The sequence below is a fragment of the Portunus trituberculatus genome, chromosome 48 (assembly GCF_017591435.1).
Source record: "Portunus trituberculatus isolate SZX2019 chromosome 48, ASM1759143v1, whole genome shotgun sequence".
Classification (NCBI taxonomy): Eukaryota; Metazoa; Arthropoda; class Malacostraca; order Decapoda; family Portunidae; genus Portunus; species Portunus trituberculatus.
Window position 1 is genome coordinate 15,741,948 of NC_059302.1, and position 20,105 is coordinate 15,762,052.

The 20,105-nt window shown below is 36.7% G+C and overlaps 1 protein-coding gene across 1 annotated transcript in view; it reads left to right on the plus strand.

Moving 5' to 3' along the window:
- Window positions 1-20,105, plus strand: part of LOC123498653 (rab3 GTPase-activating protein non-catalytic subunit-like) — a gene marked incomplete in the record, with an annotated part of 100,863 nt that continues 80,758 nt past the window's right edge. The window contains 8 exon segments of the mRNA XM_045245966.1: window positions 1-139; window positions 4,395-4,534; window positions 7,061-7,288; window positions 9,515-9,596; window positions 9,724-9,847; window positions 11,286-11,490; window positions 17,474-17,650; window positions 19,337-19,487. Coding sequence (XP_045101901.1) covers window positions 4,402-4,534; window positions 7,061-7,288; window positions 9,515-9,596; window positions 9,724-9,847; window positions 11,286-11,490; window positions 17,474-17,650; window positions 19,337-19,487 — 1,100 coding nt within the window.

Genomic DNA, 20,105 nt, shown 5'->3' on the forward strand with positions numbered 1-20,105 from the left:
CTCGCACGATGACGTCACTAACAACAACAACCTCGACGTCATAGTCAGCTGTTCCTCCGTACGCTCCATATTGTCAGGCACTCTTGCCCCCTTTTTAACGTGTCTGTTTTGCTGACCCTTGCCGCTAAATAGCTGGAAGGTAATGAAGACAGATTAGCATATATTTTGTCATTTGTGTTTTCTATTACAGAATGTTAATTAACTATTCTTTACAAATACCCATGACTATTGTTTTAGGAATGGTAACAGAAAATCACAAAGCAGTCACAATATAGCTTGCGATATTTTATAATTTATTCCCTTATATATATTTCTAGTGATGATGCATCCAAATAGCAACTTGGAAATGTTTTCATTGTTTGGGAAGCAAGAGAACTAATTGATAGATTTTATTATCAAGTAGATCATTATCTTCGACATGCGTATGGAATGTCTTTGCTAGTGACTGATGTGTTATTAAGTCGATGAAAAGAGGTTAATGGTCCTGTATAACAACAACGCTTGGTAAATATTTACAAGAGGTTCTTCCTTTGCCAAAGATAGTCGTTTGTCTATGTTGACTTTTATGGGGGAAATACGAAATTTGGTTTATTTTGGAATCCCTGACCAACTAAACCCTAAGGTAACCTAACCCTAAAACTAACATAACCTAAGGTAATCTAATCTAACAAACCTATTCTAACTTTGCTTTTGCTATGGTGTTGATTTTCAAAAGCAACGTGAGTCAGTAAATACCAAGTGACAAAAAAGAAAAACTTTGTAGTCGTGAAAAACAGTTAGTATACTACCACAACATGCAGTCATGTCATGCCCTACTAACAACAACTGATAGTAAACATTAACCCAGTGCCTTATTTTTCAACTATTTATTTATTTTTTTCCAGACCTTCACAAAACCCATTGTATACATGTAATATGACAGTATTAAGTGGGGGAAAAATGCCACCAACCCCCTACTCCTAACATGTTTGGGGATCTATGGGAATGTAGGGGTTTTTGGGTATTGATTTTCAAAAGCAACGTGAGTCAGTAAATACCAAGTGACAAAAAAGAAAAACTTTGTAGTCGTGAAAAACAGTTAGTATACTACCACAACATGCAGTCATGTCATGCCCTACTAACAACAACTGATAGTAAACATTAACCCAGTGCCTTATTTTTCAACTATTTATTAATTTTTTTCCAGACCTTCACAAAACCCATTGTATACATGTAATATGACAGTATTAAGTGGGGGAAAAATGCCACCAACCCCCTACTCCTAACATGTTTGGGGATCTATGGGAATGTAGGGGTTTTTGGGTGGAATAAGAAGAAAAGGAGTATTTTCTAGGAATTATATTATCAGAATTGTCTAAAACACTAGATTATGTAGTATGGTAGTAAAGGATAGGATAGGTATTTTCTTAACATTTCCTTCCAGATCTTCACAAAACTCATTGTATACATATGATTGATTAATATAAAGTGGCAGAAAATTTCACCAACCCTCTTGATGTTACGGTATAGATTATTCAGGATTTTGTATCTACCCCCAAGCAGGACCTGTGGGAATGTGGGATTTTTTTGGGTAGGGTAAGATTTAAGCAATTATTTTCCCAAAAGTGAATTATCAGAATCACAAAAAAATGTGTGGTATTATTCTAGATGAACATAATTCCCTATGTATTTAGGAAGATTGTTTTCTTTTATTGCCTTTATTGATCATGACTAATTCAACTTTATGAAAGTTTTCATCACAAAGTATGTAATAGATTTTGTGAAATAGGAAATTTTTGTTAGGTGACTTGTAGATTAGGTTAGGTTAGATTAGACTAGATTAGATTAGGATTGCTTGCTTCTTACCCATCGTCTCTATTATAGTACCTTAAAACAGTGCTCTTCAATTTGTAAAGTATTATACTCACTTGGTCAACTCATCTCATTTGGGAGGGTCTTAGTACCCAAGTAAAGCCAACATTAGAGCACATCAACTCTTCACAAAGTGTTTGTTTAGCCTCCTCATGCAGGTGTCATGTTCTCCTGCATCGATACATGAACAACCAAATCTTCAAGATCTAAATTCCTATAAACTTACCCTATCATTTCACTTTGGTGATTCCTTTACTGCTACTTTTAAAATTTCCCTGGACTCTCTCCTACCTACCTTTAATTTTCCTTGCAACCTTTTAGTATCCTTAACTTTTTCAATGCTTAGTCCTTTTTACTATATTCTTTCTTATGTTGGCTGGTTCATTACCAAGTTATGACTTGCATGCTCCTTTCATGAGTACAATTAGTTAGGGCCCAGGAAAATAACCAGGTAAGAAACAGGCTCCACTTATGCCATCCTTGATCAGACCTATATCTTTGTCCTGCAAAATATTCTTTTCTGGGTCAATTACCTCAAGAGGTAACTGATCTACAAACTCAGTCTCTCAAAGAAATATGAACCCGATTGTTTCCTCACTTGACTGAAAGATGGTGGCATGATATTGAAAATTTCAACCTTACCTCAAAAAACAGTAAGACAAAACAAGTTCAAATTAATTATGAGTTATAATTATCTAGAAAAAAATAGATCAAACAAATTCAAATTAATAATATAGTTATAAATGCCTGTGGTGATATTTTCATGGAATTATCTAGCTCATTATAATCAGGTTATAATTATCTTGATGTCAGTTATGCTTGTTATATGATGATTAGAGATGTACGATACCAAAATTTTGGCCGATTCCAATACCAATACCGATACCACCTAATTGGGCCGATACCGATACTACTACCGATACCGATACCACCGATACCAATACTACTACTTATAGTGATTACTGCACTGGACACCAGGATGAGTTGGTGGATGGCGAGTGTTATCAGATGGGAGGCTTTGTTTTGGGGGATGCTGTAAGTCCTTCTTAGAACGTTTGTGAAATAGGAGCAATTCTAGAAGCTTTTGAAGCCATTTGCAAAGGTAAATTACTCAGTAATTGGAATTAATATCTTCTCAGTCTTCTGATTCTTGTCAGCTATTTTAAATTCTTACTTCTTACTCCTTTAGCGACCATTTGGTCTTGTGCATTTTCTTCATTAATTTTATTGACGGTATTTTGGCGATCAAAAATATTTTTAAAATTATTAAAATTGTAAAACAGACACAAAATATTAGCAAAAGAAACTCATTTTGTTGTGTATGTTTCTCTTTAATTAAATCTGACATCCTTTGATATTAATTCATTAGACATTAGTAGACCAATTCAGAAAAATGAGCTTTCATCTAATCTTTTCAATTAAATAGAAAAAAGTTTAGTTTATTCTAAATTTCTAGTGTATTGTTATGATCTTAAATAATTAATATGCAACAAATTATACACAATACACATGATTACAAAACAGAATCGTTACTTTCTTAGTTATGGAATTTTTACATCCTTAGGTTAACACAAGTAACTCAAAAATTAAACTTGCATTAAAATTAATATACATATATAATTCGAGCTTCCACCTATTCCAGTATGATCTTGGAAAAGGCTAGCACTAGTACTGTTAATTATAACTCAAATAAGAATATGCTGTTATTTACAATAATGCAAAATGCCTAACTATATATATATATATATATATATATATATATATATATATATATATATATATATATATATATATATATATATATATACCAAATCATTTTGTTGGATTCTCAATATCTGAAGTTTGACATTCTTAGATTATAGTTCAAAAACATAAGCTTTTCACCTGTGTGAACTTTGTGTGGGTGGTGGATTAGCGTCTGACTGAGAGACAGTGAGAATGCGTGGTGACTCATGACCGACCGTGTGACAGGATTCCGGAGTTCAGCCTATATGCGTTTCATACACATCCAATTTAGAGGTTGTGGCTTATTACCACAAAAATTGGTATTCTATGACATACGGTAATCACCACGGAAACTTAATACGCCGTATTATATTAATTTCGTGTCATCAGTATCTTATATCGAATATATCACTAAAATAAGCCAATACCGATACCGATACCTAAAAAATGGGCCGATACCACCGATTACGATACCGATACCGATGCATCAGTACATCTCTAATGATGATCCCTTTCTGATAATAGTGGCATATAAATCTTGTGATATAACAATTTCACCTTTATGTTTGAAGTATATGTATATTACATTGTTTAATGACCAGAACTTGATTTTGAATTAGAATGTGACAATTCAGAAATCTTTGAATTGATCTAATTAATTTAAGTAATTATTTATATGTGTTGGGTTGATCTCAGTTTCTGGTGAAGGTTCTATAAGTGCCAGATTTTTTTTTTTTTATGTTGTGCATATAGCATAAGTATTTGTGTTTATTTAATTTTTTCTTGGCATCTTTTGAGTGAATGACATTTTTTTGCAGAGTAGAAATGTCTTGTCTACTGGAAGAAGTTGCAGCTATTGGCAGCCCATCAGAAATAGTGCAGTGGCTGTGTCCTCACTTATATCCTGGACGAGGGCATGGATCCCCTGTGCCAGGGACAGGCTCCACACATCTAACAGGTAATTTGTCTCAATGTGACTTTCTTATAGGTAGCAAAGAATTGAAGAGGACGAAGATTTTTCATGGAAGCCTCTCCATTATCTGTTTCTTAAGAAATATGTTTGAATTTTGTGTTGGTAGGCATGCAATGTCTGAATGGTCATAACGTCAATACTGTATACTACTTTCAGCACCTGGTATCCAGTCATATTATATAATGTAAGGTAGGTTATTAATGCAATAAAGTGAATAGAAAATATGAATGTTAACTTACCTATGTATGATAATGTCTTGCATTTTGTGATAAATAGATGCTGAAAGAAAGTTTGCCAAATGTGAAGACAATTTATATATCAATTTCTTACAAAATAAAGTACAACACATTATGTGTGTATTTGGGCATGTGAAAATACATAAGAAGAACAAAGAAGACTGTAATAGGAGTGTTCAAGAGGATATGAAAAGCCTTAAATGGTACAGTAAAAGTCTGTTAATCTGAACATGAAGAATTAAAATTTTCTATGGTCTGACTATTTTATGAAGATCGTTTAGGCATTGGCTTTTTCTCGGATTTCCCAGCCTGCAGCACTGTCACACTTGTACCAATACGCATGTCAAGTCAGGGACTTCAATACTTTGAAATTGAATGGTGTTGTAGTATGTATATAAATGGTAATGCTCGAAAAAGGCAAGCTAGAGTAATTTTTGTTTATTTTTAAATATATTTTGCATTGTTTTTGCAAACATCACAATACAGGCAACCTTCGCTTAATGAAGGTTCACACAACAAAATTAAGCTACAATGAAGGTTTCATTTTACTACCATCTGCTCGTTTAACGAACACCAAACTCGCTTTAACGAAGTTTTATCCAGGTAATTTTTTCCAAGTTTGAAAGCCCTGCCGTATCACGCAAGCCAACAGGCTTTTGAATACACCAGCGCCTCTCGTGGACAAAAAGTGCACCACTCACTACCCCTGTTCAAAACAATAACCGCGTCAGCTGCAGCTCGTCTTCCCTCGCTCAATTTACCACCAAAACGTCCTGCAATGTCGCCTAGCGTTGCTAAGAAGACCAGGAAGTCTCTTACTCTCGAAGTGAAGCTGGATATTATTCACAGACACGAGAGGCGAGAAAACTAATAGCATTGCTTGCCACCATCTTGACTCCATCTACTGTCTCTACTATTTTCAAGTCAGCAGACTCTATTAAGAATGATGGTGAGACCGTATCTTCCTTGCAAGCTAAAAGAACCACCTGGACTACAATGGATAAAATGGAAAGCCTTGTGGAAATGTTAAAATTATGTACATACATACATTAGTGTACATTATAATGACTTAAATTAAACTGCCTAATGTTTAACTTCATAATTTTTACTTTCATTAAACCTTTCACTGTACTATGATGCACTCTTGCTTTGTTTACTCTCAATGGAAGTTCAAGTCAGGGGTTAAACTTGTTATAATCAGTTTACTTAACGAAGTTTTGCTTAACGAAGGGTTTTTAGGAACGTAACCCCTTTGTTAAGCGGTGGTTGCCTGTACTTGACAACGTTTCCTCCGAGCGTTGTCACATCCCTCTGGGTGACCGAGTGAGGTCACAGGTCAAATTGACCGTGTTAATCCATGGGTCACTTCCTCTCTTGCTACCAGCCAGGATGAGAGAGAGAGAGAGAGAGAGAGAGAGAGAGAGAGAGAGAGAGAGAGAGAGGAGGGTAGCTTGACAGACTGACAGGCAGATTCTTTTCTCAAATTTTAATAATTCATAAGGAAATATAGATCTCTGATAGAAATATGTTTGCATGAAATGGCAAATTCTATATGGCGAGAGAGAGAGAGAGAGAGAGAGAGAGAGAGAGGATGTGTGGGAAGTAAGGATCCCATTGACACAGGCTCTAATCCCATAATTTGCCCTGAAAAAGCCGACGCCTAAACGATCTTCATAAAATGGTCAGACCATAGTAGTCTCACTTTTTGAAGTTGGAATGAAAAATTGAATATCAGAGACATAACTGCAAGCACACTGATTGGTGGTTACCAGGTTGTTCTGCATTCTGGGATTCATTTAGAATATAGGCAAGGATGATTATCAAGAACTGATTCCTGGTCCCAGGATTCCATTCTTAACCTGATGCTCAGTAAAACCTCTCAAAAAAAATATATTATTCCTTATCTGCTTAAGATATTTCAAGATCCTTAGTAAGAAATTCTATCCACTTTCAGAATTGAAGCTTGAAAATGCAAATATTTATAGAACACTGACCGAATCTGATCTTGATAAAGATTTCTGTGGATGTTGATTGTTGTATCAGTATCCTTTGACATAAGTAAACATAAATCTTATTAGGAGCATTATTACTATGACTAGTAGACCTGGTATTTAATCTTATTTGTTCATGGAAATAGGAATAAACTGAGATGAATAAGCCTTCTTATTCCCTTCATTGCGTAATGCAGTCTTATTCTCAAGGGGGGATAGCATTTAAGTCTGTTGAGTACCATCATATGTATTAACAGAAAGGTGACACTTTGCTTGCATTATAGATATAGACTGGAGTGAAGAATGGGATGGATGGAATGATATTGACCATGGTGGAGGAAGAAAATCTTTGTCAGTTAACAATGAAGATGGTGGTTCCCTGAAGAAGTCCTCTCCATCTTCTCCATCTCCACAGCCTGAGGCCTCTTGGCTTACAGAATGCATCACTGCCATATCTCCAACTTGTGATATCATGGCTATTGGCTATAAGAACAGATTGGCCATTTTGTCCCGTGAGTATAGTGGTAATTTGTACATACTTATTTAAACTGTTAGTAGCAGTCTGCAGCTGTTGTTTGAGCATCTAGTGGATTTAGATTGTTCATCTATCCAATGAATGTCTATAAGTAGTCCATATAGTTTTTATTCTACTATGGTGAAGATCCAGTAAAATGTTATGATATATGTGTAAGGAATTTATTTTTTAAAATTTTGCTGTGACTTCTTTCATCAACTTTAACCAGGCAGATCTGTTTGGAGAATTAGCTCCAGTGACTATAGTTTTTATTGTTTTTATTCTGTTTGATGACAACCCATTCTTTCTGAACATGGGTCTGTATCGCAAAGACAGAACCCACTTCAAATTTCTCCATCTTTTTTTTTTTTTTTTTTCCCCAGGGATTTCTCTAATTATGTGATGGACATGTTCCTGAAGGGATCATGTAATGTAAAATTCGCATAGAGTGAATATGATTATGCGATGAATTAATCTGTACAGTAGAGCTGGGCAGGAGCTGGTCCTGAAACCGGTTCTGACAGTTCAACAAGGAACCATTAAGAATCAAGTCTGATTCTTGGAGCTGTTTCCATCTTAACCTTTTTGCATGAATACAGATGGTAAATGCACATGAATTACAAATCACAAACTATATGCAGTGCTTACTTAGAATATGACTGTATGATATCAGCAAGCACTGGTATCTATATTTGAACGAAGTGGAGTAGAATACAATCGTGTATACCTTGCATCCATTATTCAAAGAAATTGTGCTAGTAATATAAAAACTTTTCATTCATGATGGCTGTTGACCAATAGTAAGCACCGATTTAGTGTTACCAAATCATAACCTTTTCTTTGTACTCTGATTGGTAGATATCTTAAAACATCAAAACAGGGTATATATATACTGGTGGACACCCATTGACACATCGTAAGAGCTAAGCTTGCCAAAATGACAGAGGTACCTGTGATCATTGTTCTCAGGATTAAATAAAAACCTAATCTGCCTACACACACATAATTACTTATTTGCTTATTGTACTATAAGTCTTCATCTGTCAAATTATAACAAATTTTTACCAGGTACCAAGGATTTTTATAGAACAATGAGTTAAAGGTGCACATATCAAGATTAATTATATCTAGATTTACAGTATTAGAAATAAATTTATCACATTCAAATCTAGTAAAACATTGTCATTGAAGTGAAATAGAGCAGCTCCAGTGTGGAATTACATGGAGCAGACATTATATATTATCAGAAAAAATCCTAAATTGCACATCCATTCACATTCAGTATCCATCACAGATCATAAGTTGCTCAGGACTGGGAGTCAGTACTCTGTATTCTATAATCTTCCCATCCATTGTTCAAGATGAATTCTGGAACACTACACCCTGCCCTGGTAACCATCAAGCAATGTGCTGGCAATTCAGACTCTGGTAATTCACTAGCCACCTGTCCAAGGAACTGGTTCGTTAAATACTTGTGTTATCAATTCTGTATCCACCACTAGTAACAAAGAACCTGAAGCATCATGCGAAGAGACAGCGTTTTACTGGCACATATGGGGAACGCCTGGTAACACGTGGTGGCCACATCATGGAAGTAAACCAGTCGCGTAACTTCATTTTCTTGACATCACGTTATTCTAAATAATGTCTAATATGAAAAAAGATTACTAATTTTTGTTTACATAATTTTATTATAAAATTCCATATTCTAAACATGCTTAAATCAAGAAATCCCTGTACAGTCATACCCCATGATTTGAATGTCCTTTGATTCAAACAACTCCCAATTTGAACAGGATTGGCAAACAAATTTTTGTCGTCTGATTTGAACACAAGCACCCATTCAAACAGTCAGTTCCTCTAATCTTCCACCTCCTTTCTCCCTTTCCTTACTCCTCCCTTTCTCCCTTCCCCATTGTCTACCTCAAATCTCTATTTCCTCCCACCCTTTATCTCTCTCTCTCTCTCTCTCTCTCTCTCTCTCTCTCTCTCTCTCTCTCTCTTCCCATCCCTTAATTTTACTTTTCTATTCCTTCTACTGCAATAACAGTATGATTAAATGGGTTGGAAAAGAGAGTTAAGAACAAAGCTAGGAAGGAATGGTTATCCATAAAGCTTATTCAAAATAAATGTTTGAAAATATCGCTGTAAGAGGGGACAACTCAAAAGAAGCCAAAGAATTGAGGTTTTTACAGTGTCATTCCACTATCTTATTTCACTGCAGGTCGGTGGGAAAACTTGGCAGAGGAAAATGAAGGAATGAAGCTCATCACGACTTGGAGAGGCACAGTTGGATATGCCCCTAAGTAAGCAAGCTTCTTCATTTTTTTTTATATTTTTCATCATGAGGACACTGTTTGATAATCTCACCATTATTGTAAGCTGATAAAACCCAGGATTAATGATGTAACTATCAGATTTTTCTTCTGGCAGTGATGAAATCAGTGCCATGCTGTGCCTACCTCTCATTTCCCAAAAGCAGAGCAGCACAGGAGGACCAGATTGGACCTGCATTATTGTTGGCTTCACTTCAGGATACGTTGCCATGTATACCGAGGTAACTCAAGAAAAGTGTACTGTTGAATTTCGATAACTTGGACCCTGATAACTCAGGTTTTGTGATAAGTCGAACTCTGACCAACTCAGGGACTAAAGTCCGAGTTGAACTAGCCGCCCTTTTTTTTTTTTTTTTTACATTTTTTCACCATCCTGTATTTTGTTTTCTATTGACATCATAAAAAATCTAATTCCAACTAAAAATTGCAGTGTAATTGTAATTTAAAATGATATTAAACAAAAGTTAATCAGAGGTTATACCAATTTTGTGAAAAATTTTGAATTGTGAAAACCACTTTTCCAGATATTCGCTCCTAAAGATTTTTCATAATATCATCCTTGTTTTGCTGTTTGTATTCATCTGATTGACATGAAATTTTCATACATGATTGTGTATACACTATTGACTTCTTGGAGCATGGTAAGATGAAAACACATTAGATCCCCAGTTCATTAGATAATAGTATCAACTCATACGTGAGGGTTTGGAAGGTGCCATCAACAGTGTCACGGCAATATGCTGTTTTATTATTGAACTGGACTTTCTTTGAGTTGTTATTAGTGTGTTGAAGTGAGATAATGATACAGTGAAGTATAAATTACTTCTCTGGTCCAGCTTTATACCTCTGTCTCAATATAATCTTTTGTAATGGTGTTATTGTGAGAGTTATGTAATGTATAGTTGTGATGATGAAGGTAGTGAGAAAAAACAGTATTTGAAAAGACCATAGCAGTCTTATGATATAAAGAGATGGAGGAGAAGTGTGGCAGTGAGGCGTGGGATTGAGGCGAGGGTCTTGGAGGGGGATAACATGCTTGACAGAGGGGAGAGGGGAGGCGAGGATTCAAAGTCCAGCCGTCTCCCAATGATACGTTTGTTTGTTTGTTTCTCGTTGTTTTCTCTTCTTGAAGTTTCTGATTCTAATCCTTGACAATTTATGCCTGTAAGGACATTATTTCTGACGTCCGGCCACATACTGTGTAGGGCGTGAGTCAGGCTACGATGCAACCTCACCAGATTTATAAAAATGGCTTCTTAGTGGGAAGGGTATTTAATTATCAAAAAATAAACTACACCATCTGGTAATTTAGCTTCTGAAGGTTTCGGAGAGACAAGTGCAATCACAAAATTTTAAATCCTCCCAAAATTAAATAAATCCTGCACCAAGTCCGATTATTATTATTATTATTATTATTATTATTATTTTTTTTTTTTAGTTTGTGTGTGGATGGTGGGGGGAAATTTGCATAAGTTGAACTTTTGTGTTTGTCAGACTAACCTTTCCCCCTATTACTCCAAGTTAGTGAGGGTCATAGTACATATTTAACTCTGTAAATTAAATACGTTGTAAACGTTATGGAGAGCCATTTATACCAGATAAAGTTCTGTAAGAAACATTGTCCTAAGATTTTAACTTCTTGGTCACTTTGTTGGACAGAATGGCTTGGTGCTTCTGTCCCAACAATTTGAAGAGCAGATGGTGCTGAGCCTGACATGCCGCACACACCCAGCTGGGAGCCCACTGGTGCTGGCACAGGATGGAACGGAGGAGCTGGTGATGTTGTATCCTCGTGCCATCACCACTATTGATGGCTTTTCCCTCTTCCAGACTCTTCGGGGCTGTAGGAATCAAGTTGCTAAAGGTGTGCATATATATTGTGTGTTTGTCTGTTCCTTATATCTTTACAAAATTGTAGTTCAGAATATATACATTATTGAAAATTGCTTTATTCAAACATAATTTTCCCTGTTGAAAACAATGATAATAGAGAGGTTACATTCCTGGCCATTGGGAAAGCCTGCCTATTTTGAGGATTTAGTAGCTCAAACCTTGAAAAAGAATCTCTTATTATATCACTAGGTCACAGAAACAATAAAAACACATTTTCTGACCTGTGCATATTTCTTGTCCGGGACATTAGAGAATTATTAATTCAGCATGATTTGTTATATGATTTTATATGCCAGGAATATTATCCCATATTGATACATTTATTATTTAAGGAAATAAGCCATGGGTATAATTTAGCGGTGGTTAGTATGTAGCAATGTTTGTTTACTATCACATCAGCTGATTGGGCTATGCAGTCCAGACCACTCTGCCACACTGTTCCACCACAGGCAACATTGAAAATTTTACAAAGAGAACCAGCCCTATTACTTCTGCAGAGCATGATTTATTAATAGTCTTGTAGAGCCAGGAAAAGTGCTTCTGAATAAAAGCACTGATGGGTATATAGTGAGTGGCCTTAACTCAGGAGGTAATTGCCACCTCTTTCAACTGTGCAGGCTATAGGAAGAGGACAGTCCACCAGCTATCTACTTAAATTGGTACTTATCAAGCGATACAAATTGACATACAACTGATCGTATGCTAAGTAGGATTCTAATAGAAAACTTGGGAGATGAAAATGTGGTGATTGAAACTGGTAGCAGCAATGTTGTTATTGTTGTTCCTGGGTTTGGTTCCTATCACAATTTTTGTAAAGTAGGCTATTTGAATGATAACTGACAATTTTGTTTCTAAAATTGATTAGTTCACAAAAAAACTAATAATAATAGGTATTTACTAAGCGTTTCAGAGAGTTTGAGAGCACGTTTTTCTAGAATAACTTTGTAAGGAACACGTATATCATTATGAAATTTTGCCACAGTGTATTTGACACCCTCCCCTATCCCAATGTGTCATGAATCGTCAACAGTATATAATAATGGCACTTCTCCCTATAGGAATAGGAGAAAGTCACTTATCTCTTATATTCCCTGACTCCTGTTTTGTGTATTTCCAAAAATAAGTTATACTTCTCTTGCTCCCTCTCTGAGTTATCCAATTCCTCCCAGTTAACGTATTTGAAGTAGTTCTTGAGATTCTCAATATCAGCCTTTCTGTAATTTAATCGGTCTCCTTTGTATGATTCGTCTCTATCTTCCTTTCCCTCTTCTATATCCATTTCTAATATTACATGGTCACTCTTTCCCAATGGGCACTTATATCATTGTTCATATCTATACCCTTTGTAAAAACTAGGTCCAATCTCGCCGGCTTGTCGTTTCCTCTGAATCTTGTGTTTTCCTTTACTCTTTGGTCCATCATATTATCTATCATTAGGTTCAGGAATCTTTCTCCCCAGGCTTCTTCCCCCATACCACTTTCATAATTTTCCCAGTCCACTTCTTTACAGTTGAAATCTCCTACTAATATCACTTTTCTCCTTTCCTTAATGACTCTCGTTAGACTCCTTATTGTGTCATCTATCATGTCTTTATATTCTTGATTGGTCCATGAATTTGTTTTTGTGGCACATATGTTACAATGATTGTTAACTCTTTTTTATTAATATGCATCTTGACATACAGTACTTCTGCTTTTCCTTCCCCACATTCCACTTGGTTTACCACCATCTCCTTCCTTAACTTTATCATGACTCCTCCTCCTCCTCCTTTACCCTCTCTGTCTCTCCTCCATACATTATATCTAGTATCCAAGTCTATTTTGATTGCCTCATTTAGTTTCATTTCAGCCAGGCATACAATATCCAGTTCTTCTTTATTTATATAATCTCTTAATTCTAATATACTTGATAAAACCCTGTCTATGTTTGTATACTTCATTTTTAGTCTCTTTCCTGTATCACTTTTAGTTAAACTTGTTCCACTTTTTCGTCTTCTTTCTCTTTTATATACCATTTCCTTATCCTGTCTCTTAGAATTTTCCAAAAAAATGCCTTTTTTCCTCTTCTAACCTTTCATTATTTTTTTCCCTTACTGCTGCTGCTAGTTTGTTGTATCTCTTCCTTTCTTCCTCATTTCTATTTTTTTCATATATATATATATATATATATATATATATATATATATATATATATATATATATATATATATATATATATATATATATATACATACACATATATATATCCTTGCAATCTTTTATTTCTCTGAGTTTAGTTGTTCTATATAATATTTCTTATGTTGATGCTTGTGATTTTAGTAGTATCTTAATTGGTCTCATTTTTCCTTCTTGATATGGTCCCATTCTGTGTATTTCTTCTACTTCCTCTTCTAAGTTCTGCCTATCTTCGTCATTTAGATTTTTTAGTAGGTCTTTAACTGATTTCATTTCTTTTTTTTTCTCTTCTTGGTCTATATTTTATATTTTTTTTCTTTTAGTCCAAATACGATTACACTCTTTTTTTCTACAATTTCCCTAACTAGATTTTCTTTTTTCTTGGACTCCAATAATTTAGTTTGTCATAATTTCATCTCTTTCTTTTAGTTGTTCTTGAATCACATCCTGAAAATCATCTTTATCTTTCTTATCTTGGACTCTCCATGCTTGTACTTCTTTTTTAATCACGTTCTGTACTCTTTCCTCTTCTTTGTTTACTAGATCTTTCAGCTTCTCTTTCTCTTTCTCGGCTTTACCAAGTCCTTCTTCCATCTGCATCTTGTAGTTAGCTACTTCCTTTATCAGTTCTTCGTTTTCCACTCTTAGTCTAGCTTCGTTTTCTTCCACTTTTTTTATTCTTTCTCACAGTTTTTGAAACTCTTTTTCCTGTTCTTCATTCGCTTTCATTCCCATACTGTCCTTTATCCATTTATCTAATTTACGTTCAATAGTCAACACTTTTAAATAGTGAAATATTTGCCGTATCAAAACCTTCGAATGTGCTTACTCCCTCATCAACATATTCATCATCTTTCATTCTTTCCCTAGTCTCATACCTGCATTTAGATGGAATCTCTTCCTTACTTATGATTCTCTAACACTTGATTTCATGAAAACGAGTCTACACTACTCACCCAGGCCACTGCAAACACTAAGCAACAGGTAGTGAAGATCAGCTGATTCTCGGAGCGACGGCACTGCGTCCTTCCTCGACTGCGTTTCGTGTGTGTATTTACCTATTTGTGTATTACAGGGCCCGAGCTAAGCTCTCTGTGTCCTGTCTCCTTGTCCACTCCTGTCATATCTCTTTTTCATCTGATTGACACACTGCGTCAACGACATCACTACTCAGTTTATTCCACTTATCAATACTACGATGCGGGAAACTGTATTTTCTCACGTCATTTAGACAGATGTCTTTTATTAGTTTTTTTCCATGTCCTCGGAGATGATTACTTGCGGTCACCTTTATCAATTCTCTGTCCAATATGTCAATCTTGTTCACCAATTTATACATAGTTATCATGTCTCCTCTTTTTCTTCTCTCTTCTAATGTGGTCAGCCCAGTTTCCTCAGTCTTTCCTCATAGTCTAACTCCCTGAGTCCTGGTACCATCCTTGTTGCCAGCCTCTGTACCCTTTCCACCTTCTTCACATTTTTCTTCATATGCGGTGACCAGACGCAAGCTGCATATTCTAACTGGTGTCTTATTAAGGTGCATAATATCTTCTTCATCATTCCTTCATCTAGGTAGTGGAATGCAAGGCCAATATTTTGAAGCATGTTATATGTTTTCCAAAATATCTAGTTAATGTGTTTCTCCAGTGACAGTGTTTTGCACGGTTACTCCTAAGTCTTTCTCCTCATTGGTCTCTTCAATTTTCTCATCACCCAGCCTGTAATCCCTGTTTGGTCTGTATCTACTTCTTCCCATTTTCATAACATGGCTCTTGTTTATATTGAATTCCATCTGCCACTCTTTACTCCACTCATCACTCATATATTTTATCAAGATCTTCCTGTAGCTTGTTACAGTCTTCCACATTCTTTACTCTCCTCATAATTTTGGTATCGTCCGCGAACATATTCATGTAACTGTCAATTCCTACTGGCATATCATTAACTTAAATCAAAAACATGATGGGACCAAGCACTGACCCTTGGTGGAACTCCACTGGTTACCTTCTTCCACTCGGACTTCCTTCCCTTCACCACTGTTCGCATTTCTTTTCCTCTACATTTAACCCTCGGCTATCGCGCCCAATTGGGGCTGAAATAGCCGCGCTATAGCCGAAAACGCGATAGCTGAATTTATCTTGGCGGGAAGGCGGTTTTGGCCTATGAGCGCTCAGATATCCCATGACGTCATGGCTGGGCGCGCGATAGCAGGCATCTGAGGTTGTGATAATGAGATTTTAGCAGCTTTTCATGGGTGCGTGATAGCAATAAAACGCGATAGCGGAAGTCGTGATAGCCGAGGGTTGACTGTAAGTAATTTTTCATCCATTTTGCTAGTTTATCACTTACTCCTCCAATTTTCTTTAGTTTACACATCAGTCTATTGTGTGGTACTTTATGAAAGGCCTTTCTCAAGTCCAGGTAAATAGCATCCACCCATCCCTCTCTATGTTGTAGTATGTCAGTCACTCTTGAATAAAAACATAATAAATTGGGTACGCATGATCTTCCTTTTCTGAAACCAAACTGCCTTTCACTCAGAATGTTTTCACTTTCTAGATACTCACTCCACTTAGCTTTAATTACTTCTTCACATACCTTGCACAATATACTAGTCAACGATACTGGTCTGTAATTTAATGGTTCCATTCTACTACCATTCTTATATATAGGCACAATATCAGCTCTTTTCCACTTTTTCGGGACTATTCCTGTTCGTATGGAGGTTTCCACAATATCAAATACGGGGTTCAACAATTGATCCTTACATTCTTTTAGCAACCTTCCAGATATGCCATCAGGCCCCATTGATTTATTAGTATCCAAATTGCTTATAATTTTCCTTACATCTTCTTTAGTAACCATGATGTCCTGCATTTGCTTTATTTCCGTAGGCCCGTTTCCTATGCGTGTGTGTGTGTGTGTGTGTGAGGGGAGTGACAATGGTGGACTCTCATTGGCTATCGTCAGTCACGTCACCGCATCCCTGTCTTCCCGTTAGTCACTGAGCGGCCCGTGTGGTGATACCTTGGTGTAAAATTCACTGTGTGGGCACTGTAATGTGATGCTGATATGGTCGATTAATGCGTTCACTATTAACGGAATTTCACCCTTATTGCCATAATACTTCTGACGGCACAGATGCAAGCCAAAGACAATAGCAAGAAGATAGTGCTATACCACAGCTTGCTGAGACATGCTGGGGTGGAAATGCAGGCCTCCCATTGCCTGTCTGAGGAATACGTCATTATTGAGTGAGCGCGAGTTTTTTTTTTGTCGATGGCCGCATGGTCCTGCGTACCCATCCAAAGAATGGGAATTTTGACCATGTTGCAGGCCGAATTTTTACTTGGACGTTGCAGATTCGGAAAGCTGAAGGCGAGATGAAGAAAATGGTATACAAACCTCGAAATCGGTCAGGGTGGCACTTACGTCACTACTATTCTGAACGCCTCATATAAGATAGAGCGTAATTTCTTTTCTTCCCATTTTTTTAAGAAAAAGATGCATCTTGTATGACACCAAATTCACTATGTGATTCACTGTTATACAACATTTCACTTTTATGATCTGTCTTTTTAACTACTCATTGTCTGTTTTTATGATTACTTTAGTGTACATTCACTTGCTTCCCATGTAAATATAGCAACACTTGTTTGAATATGTTAGTATGTATAGTTTAGGTCTTAGCATTGTATCCTATCAAAATATGGAGTCAATTTGTTATCATTCTGTATTAGCTATTTTTCTTCAAAATATGTGGACTTTGAATACTTCAGCTGCTGCCAGTGGGGGTGACACAGTGACTGTACCTCCACTTGGTTACAAGAAATGGGGGCTGGTGGACCAGGGGATGGTGAAAGACTGTGTTGCTCCAGGCTTATGTCCCCCATCCATCTATGACCACATGGCTCAAACATCTGTTGCTAAGGGTTTCAGCCACACTGTTTTCACAGGTAAGTTAAGAAGTCAAGAGAAATCTCTAGTTTAATAAAGTATTCTGCCTGCCATTTTTTCTCTTTCTCTCTTAAATGTGTGTGTGTGAATGAATAAGTTTTCTTCTGATATAAACAAGATGATGAAGGAGTACAGTATCGGTGGTTGAAGTTGCAACCCAGACCAATGGGGACCTAAATATTCACAACACATGGAAAACATGAAGGATAATGAAAAGAAAATTTACTACATACATTCCTTTATTAACATCTAATACGTGATATGGTTCCATGAGCATTAATGACAACTTGAATGCATTTAGGCATGCTAAGGGCTAGGTTTTCAAAATAGCTGTGATCATTACCTTGCCACAGTTGCAAAATTGCATCCTTGAGCTATGCTGCTATACTTGTGTTTTTATCCTTTAGTCCATTTTTCATGAATGACCAGGCATTTTCAATGGCATTGAAGTCAGTTGAGTTGCCTAGCCACTCAATCTCTGGTATTGCATTTTCAGTCAGCCAATTTTTACATCACCACACCTGTGTGGAGGAGTACCATTATGCAAAAACACACTACCTGGTCGAAAAAATTGTGCATATGGTTTTTCAAGACTTCTAAATAGTTTTCGCCACACATTGTTTGGTTTGGCGGTAGAAAATAAAGATCACCTGCATCATGCTGCCCACTGAAGACACCCCAAAACATCACAGAGGGTGGGTGTTTTGCAGTTTTCACCATGTAGCGTTTGTTGTACCTGTTGCTCTTTGGTGGCCGCTGCACTGTCTTGGCACTTGATTTCTTACACCTAAAGGTGCTTTTGTCGGAAAAAAGCACCTTCTTCCACGACTTAGGTGTCCAATCTCTGTATTGCATGCAAAACTTCAGTCTCTTGCTCTTCGTAATCTTCGTCAGGCGAGGTTTTAGAGCAGTTCCACGGGTGGGCAACATTAAGTCTCGGTGTAAGCGTTCATAGATGGTGTTCTCAGACACATTTTGCAATAGCTCTGGGTATTCTTTTTTTTATCTTGCTTGATGTAATGAATGGATTCTTGTTGACAGTATGCCAGATTAGTGCATCAGTCTTTGAATTTTTTTTCTGTTTGCCTGGGCGGGCTTTGGGCTGGGGAACATCATCTTCACTCAGATGCCGCATTTCTCTGCTGACAGCCAGGATGCAGATAACATTTGCCCTGTGGTGACCAATACGAGCAACAATCTCGTTGATTTTTACTCCTGCCTGCCTTAGGGTGATGATCCAGGACTTCTCTGTCTTGCTTGTTGTGGTTCAGGCCATGTTTGTCCTTCAGAGGAAAACTGGGACAGCTGTTGTCTATTCACTGTGATAAAACGAGAGAGTGGCAAATTGGTGGAAAACTGGACACCTAGCAACTAGACTTGACATTAAGGTACTGAAGTGGTGTTGCTACCACATGATTACCCAATTATCCAAGAGATGCCAGCATTCACAATTTTGAGATAGGTGAGAACATGTTGAATTCATAGCGGTTATAGTTTAGATGTGTTCACCACGCACTTTAACAGAAGGTCGCAACTTCAAATGCCAACACTGTAGACATTATAATTTTCATTATAATTTTCAGTTTCCCCAAGTTCAAAGCAGAATGTAATGGCAATATTATATGCTCACTTAAAACAAATGTCATGGTTATGACACAACATCCTACAGTAATCTGATATTTCAGCAGTGCCGGCCACTTCCTTGCACATCACAACAGGTCGAGGACCATTTGCAGGCTTCCTCACAGCACATGAAGGCTCAGCACCTCCTTTCATGGCTGATGTGGCTCGCCATTATGCCAGCAAGCTGAAAGATGCCCTCGTCTCAGCTGCCAGGTATTCTTTGATTGAACTTTTTTTATCTACTAATTGACTTATTGAGAATTTTTATTAATGCTATTCAGTTAACAAAGTATAAGTTGGACCAATTAGGAGAAAGGCCGATCCAATTTAATTGAGTTTTTCTTTTTCATATTTTGCATTCCTGTTGAAATAGACTGTATAATGCATTATGTAAATAGGTACTACATACATGGCACATGCACACACATGTACACTCATCATTATGGCTGCCATGGTAAACAGCTGATCAAATTGTCTCTAATACTTTTCTACTGCAAGCAAGAAGAACTCATCCTAGAGTGTAATATCAAGGTCAGAGTGATACAGTATATTGCCATGCTGTCCCGTTAATGAAAAATAAAGTCTCAAAGGTTTTTCAAAAGCAAAAATGAACGAGCTTCGGGTCAGTGGTAGATGGAAGGGACTTCCTCGATACGCCAAAGAGCATAACATAAGCCAACTTCTCAAGATTCAGAGATGATGAAGAAAGGCATAGAGATGGGATATTTAAGAGAAGAATGTTAAATATGGAGAGAGAAATAAGAGAAATAGAAGAGTAAATGGGAAAGCTAGAAAAGACAGTTGAGATATTGAAAACTTAGAAAAAGGTAC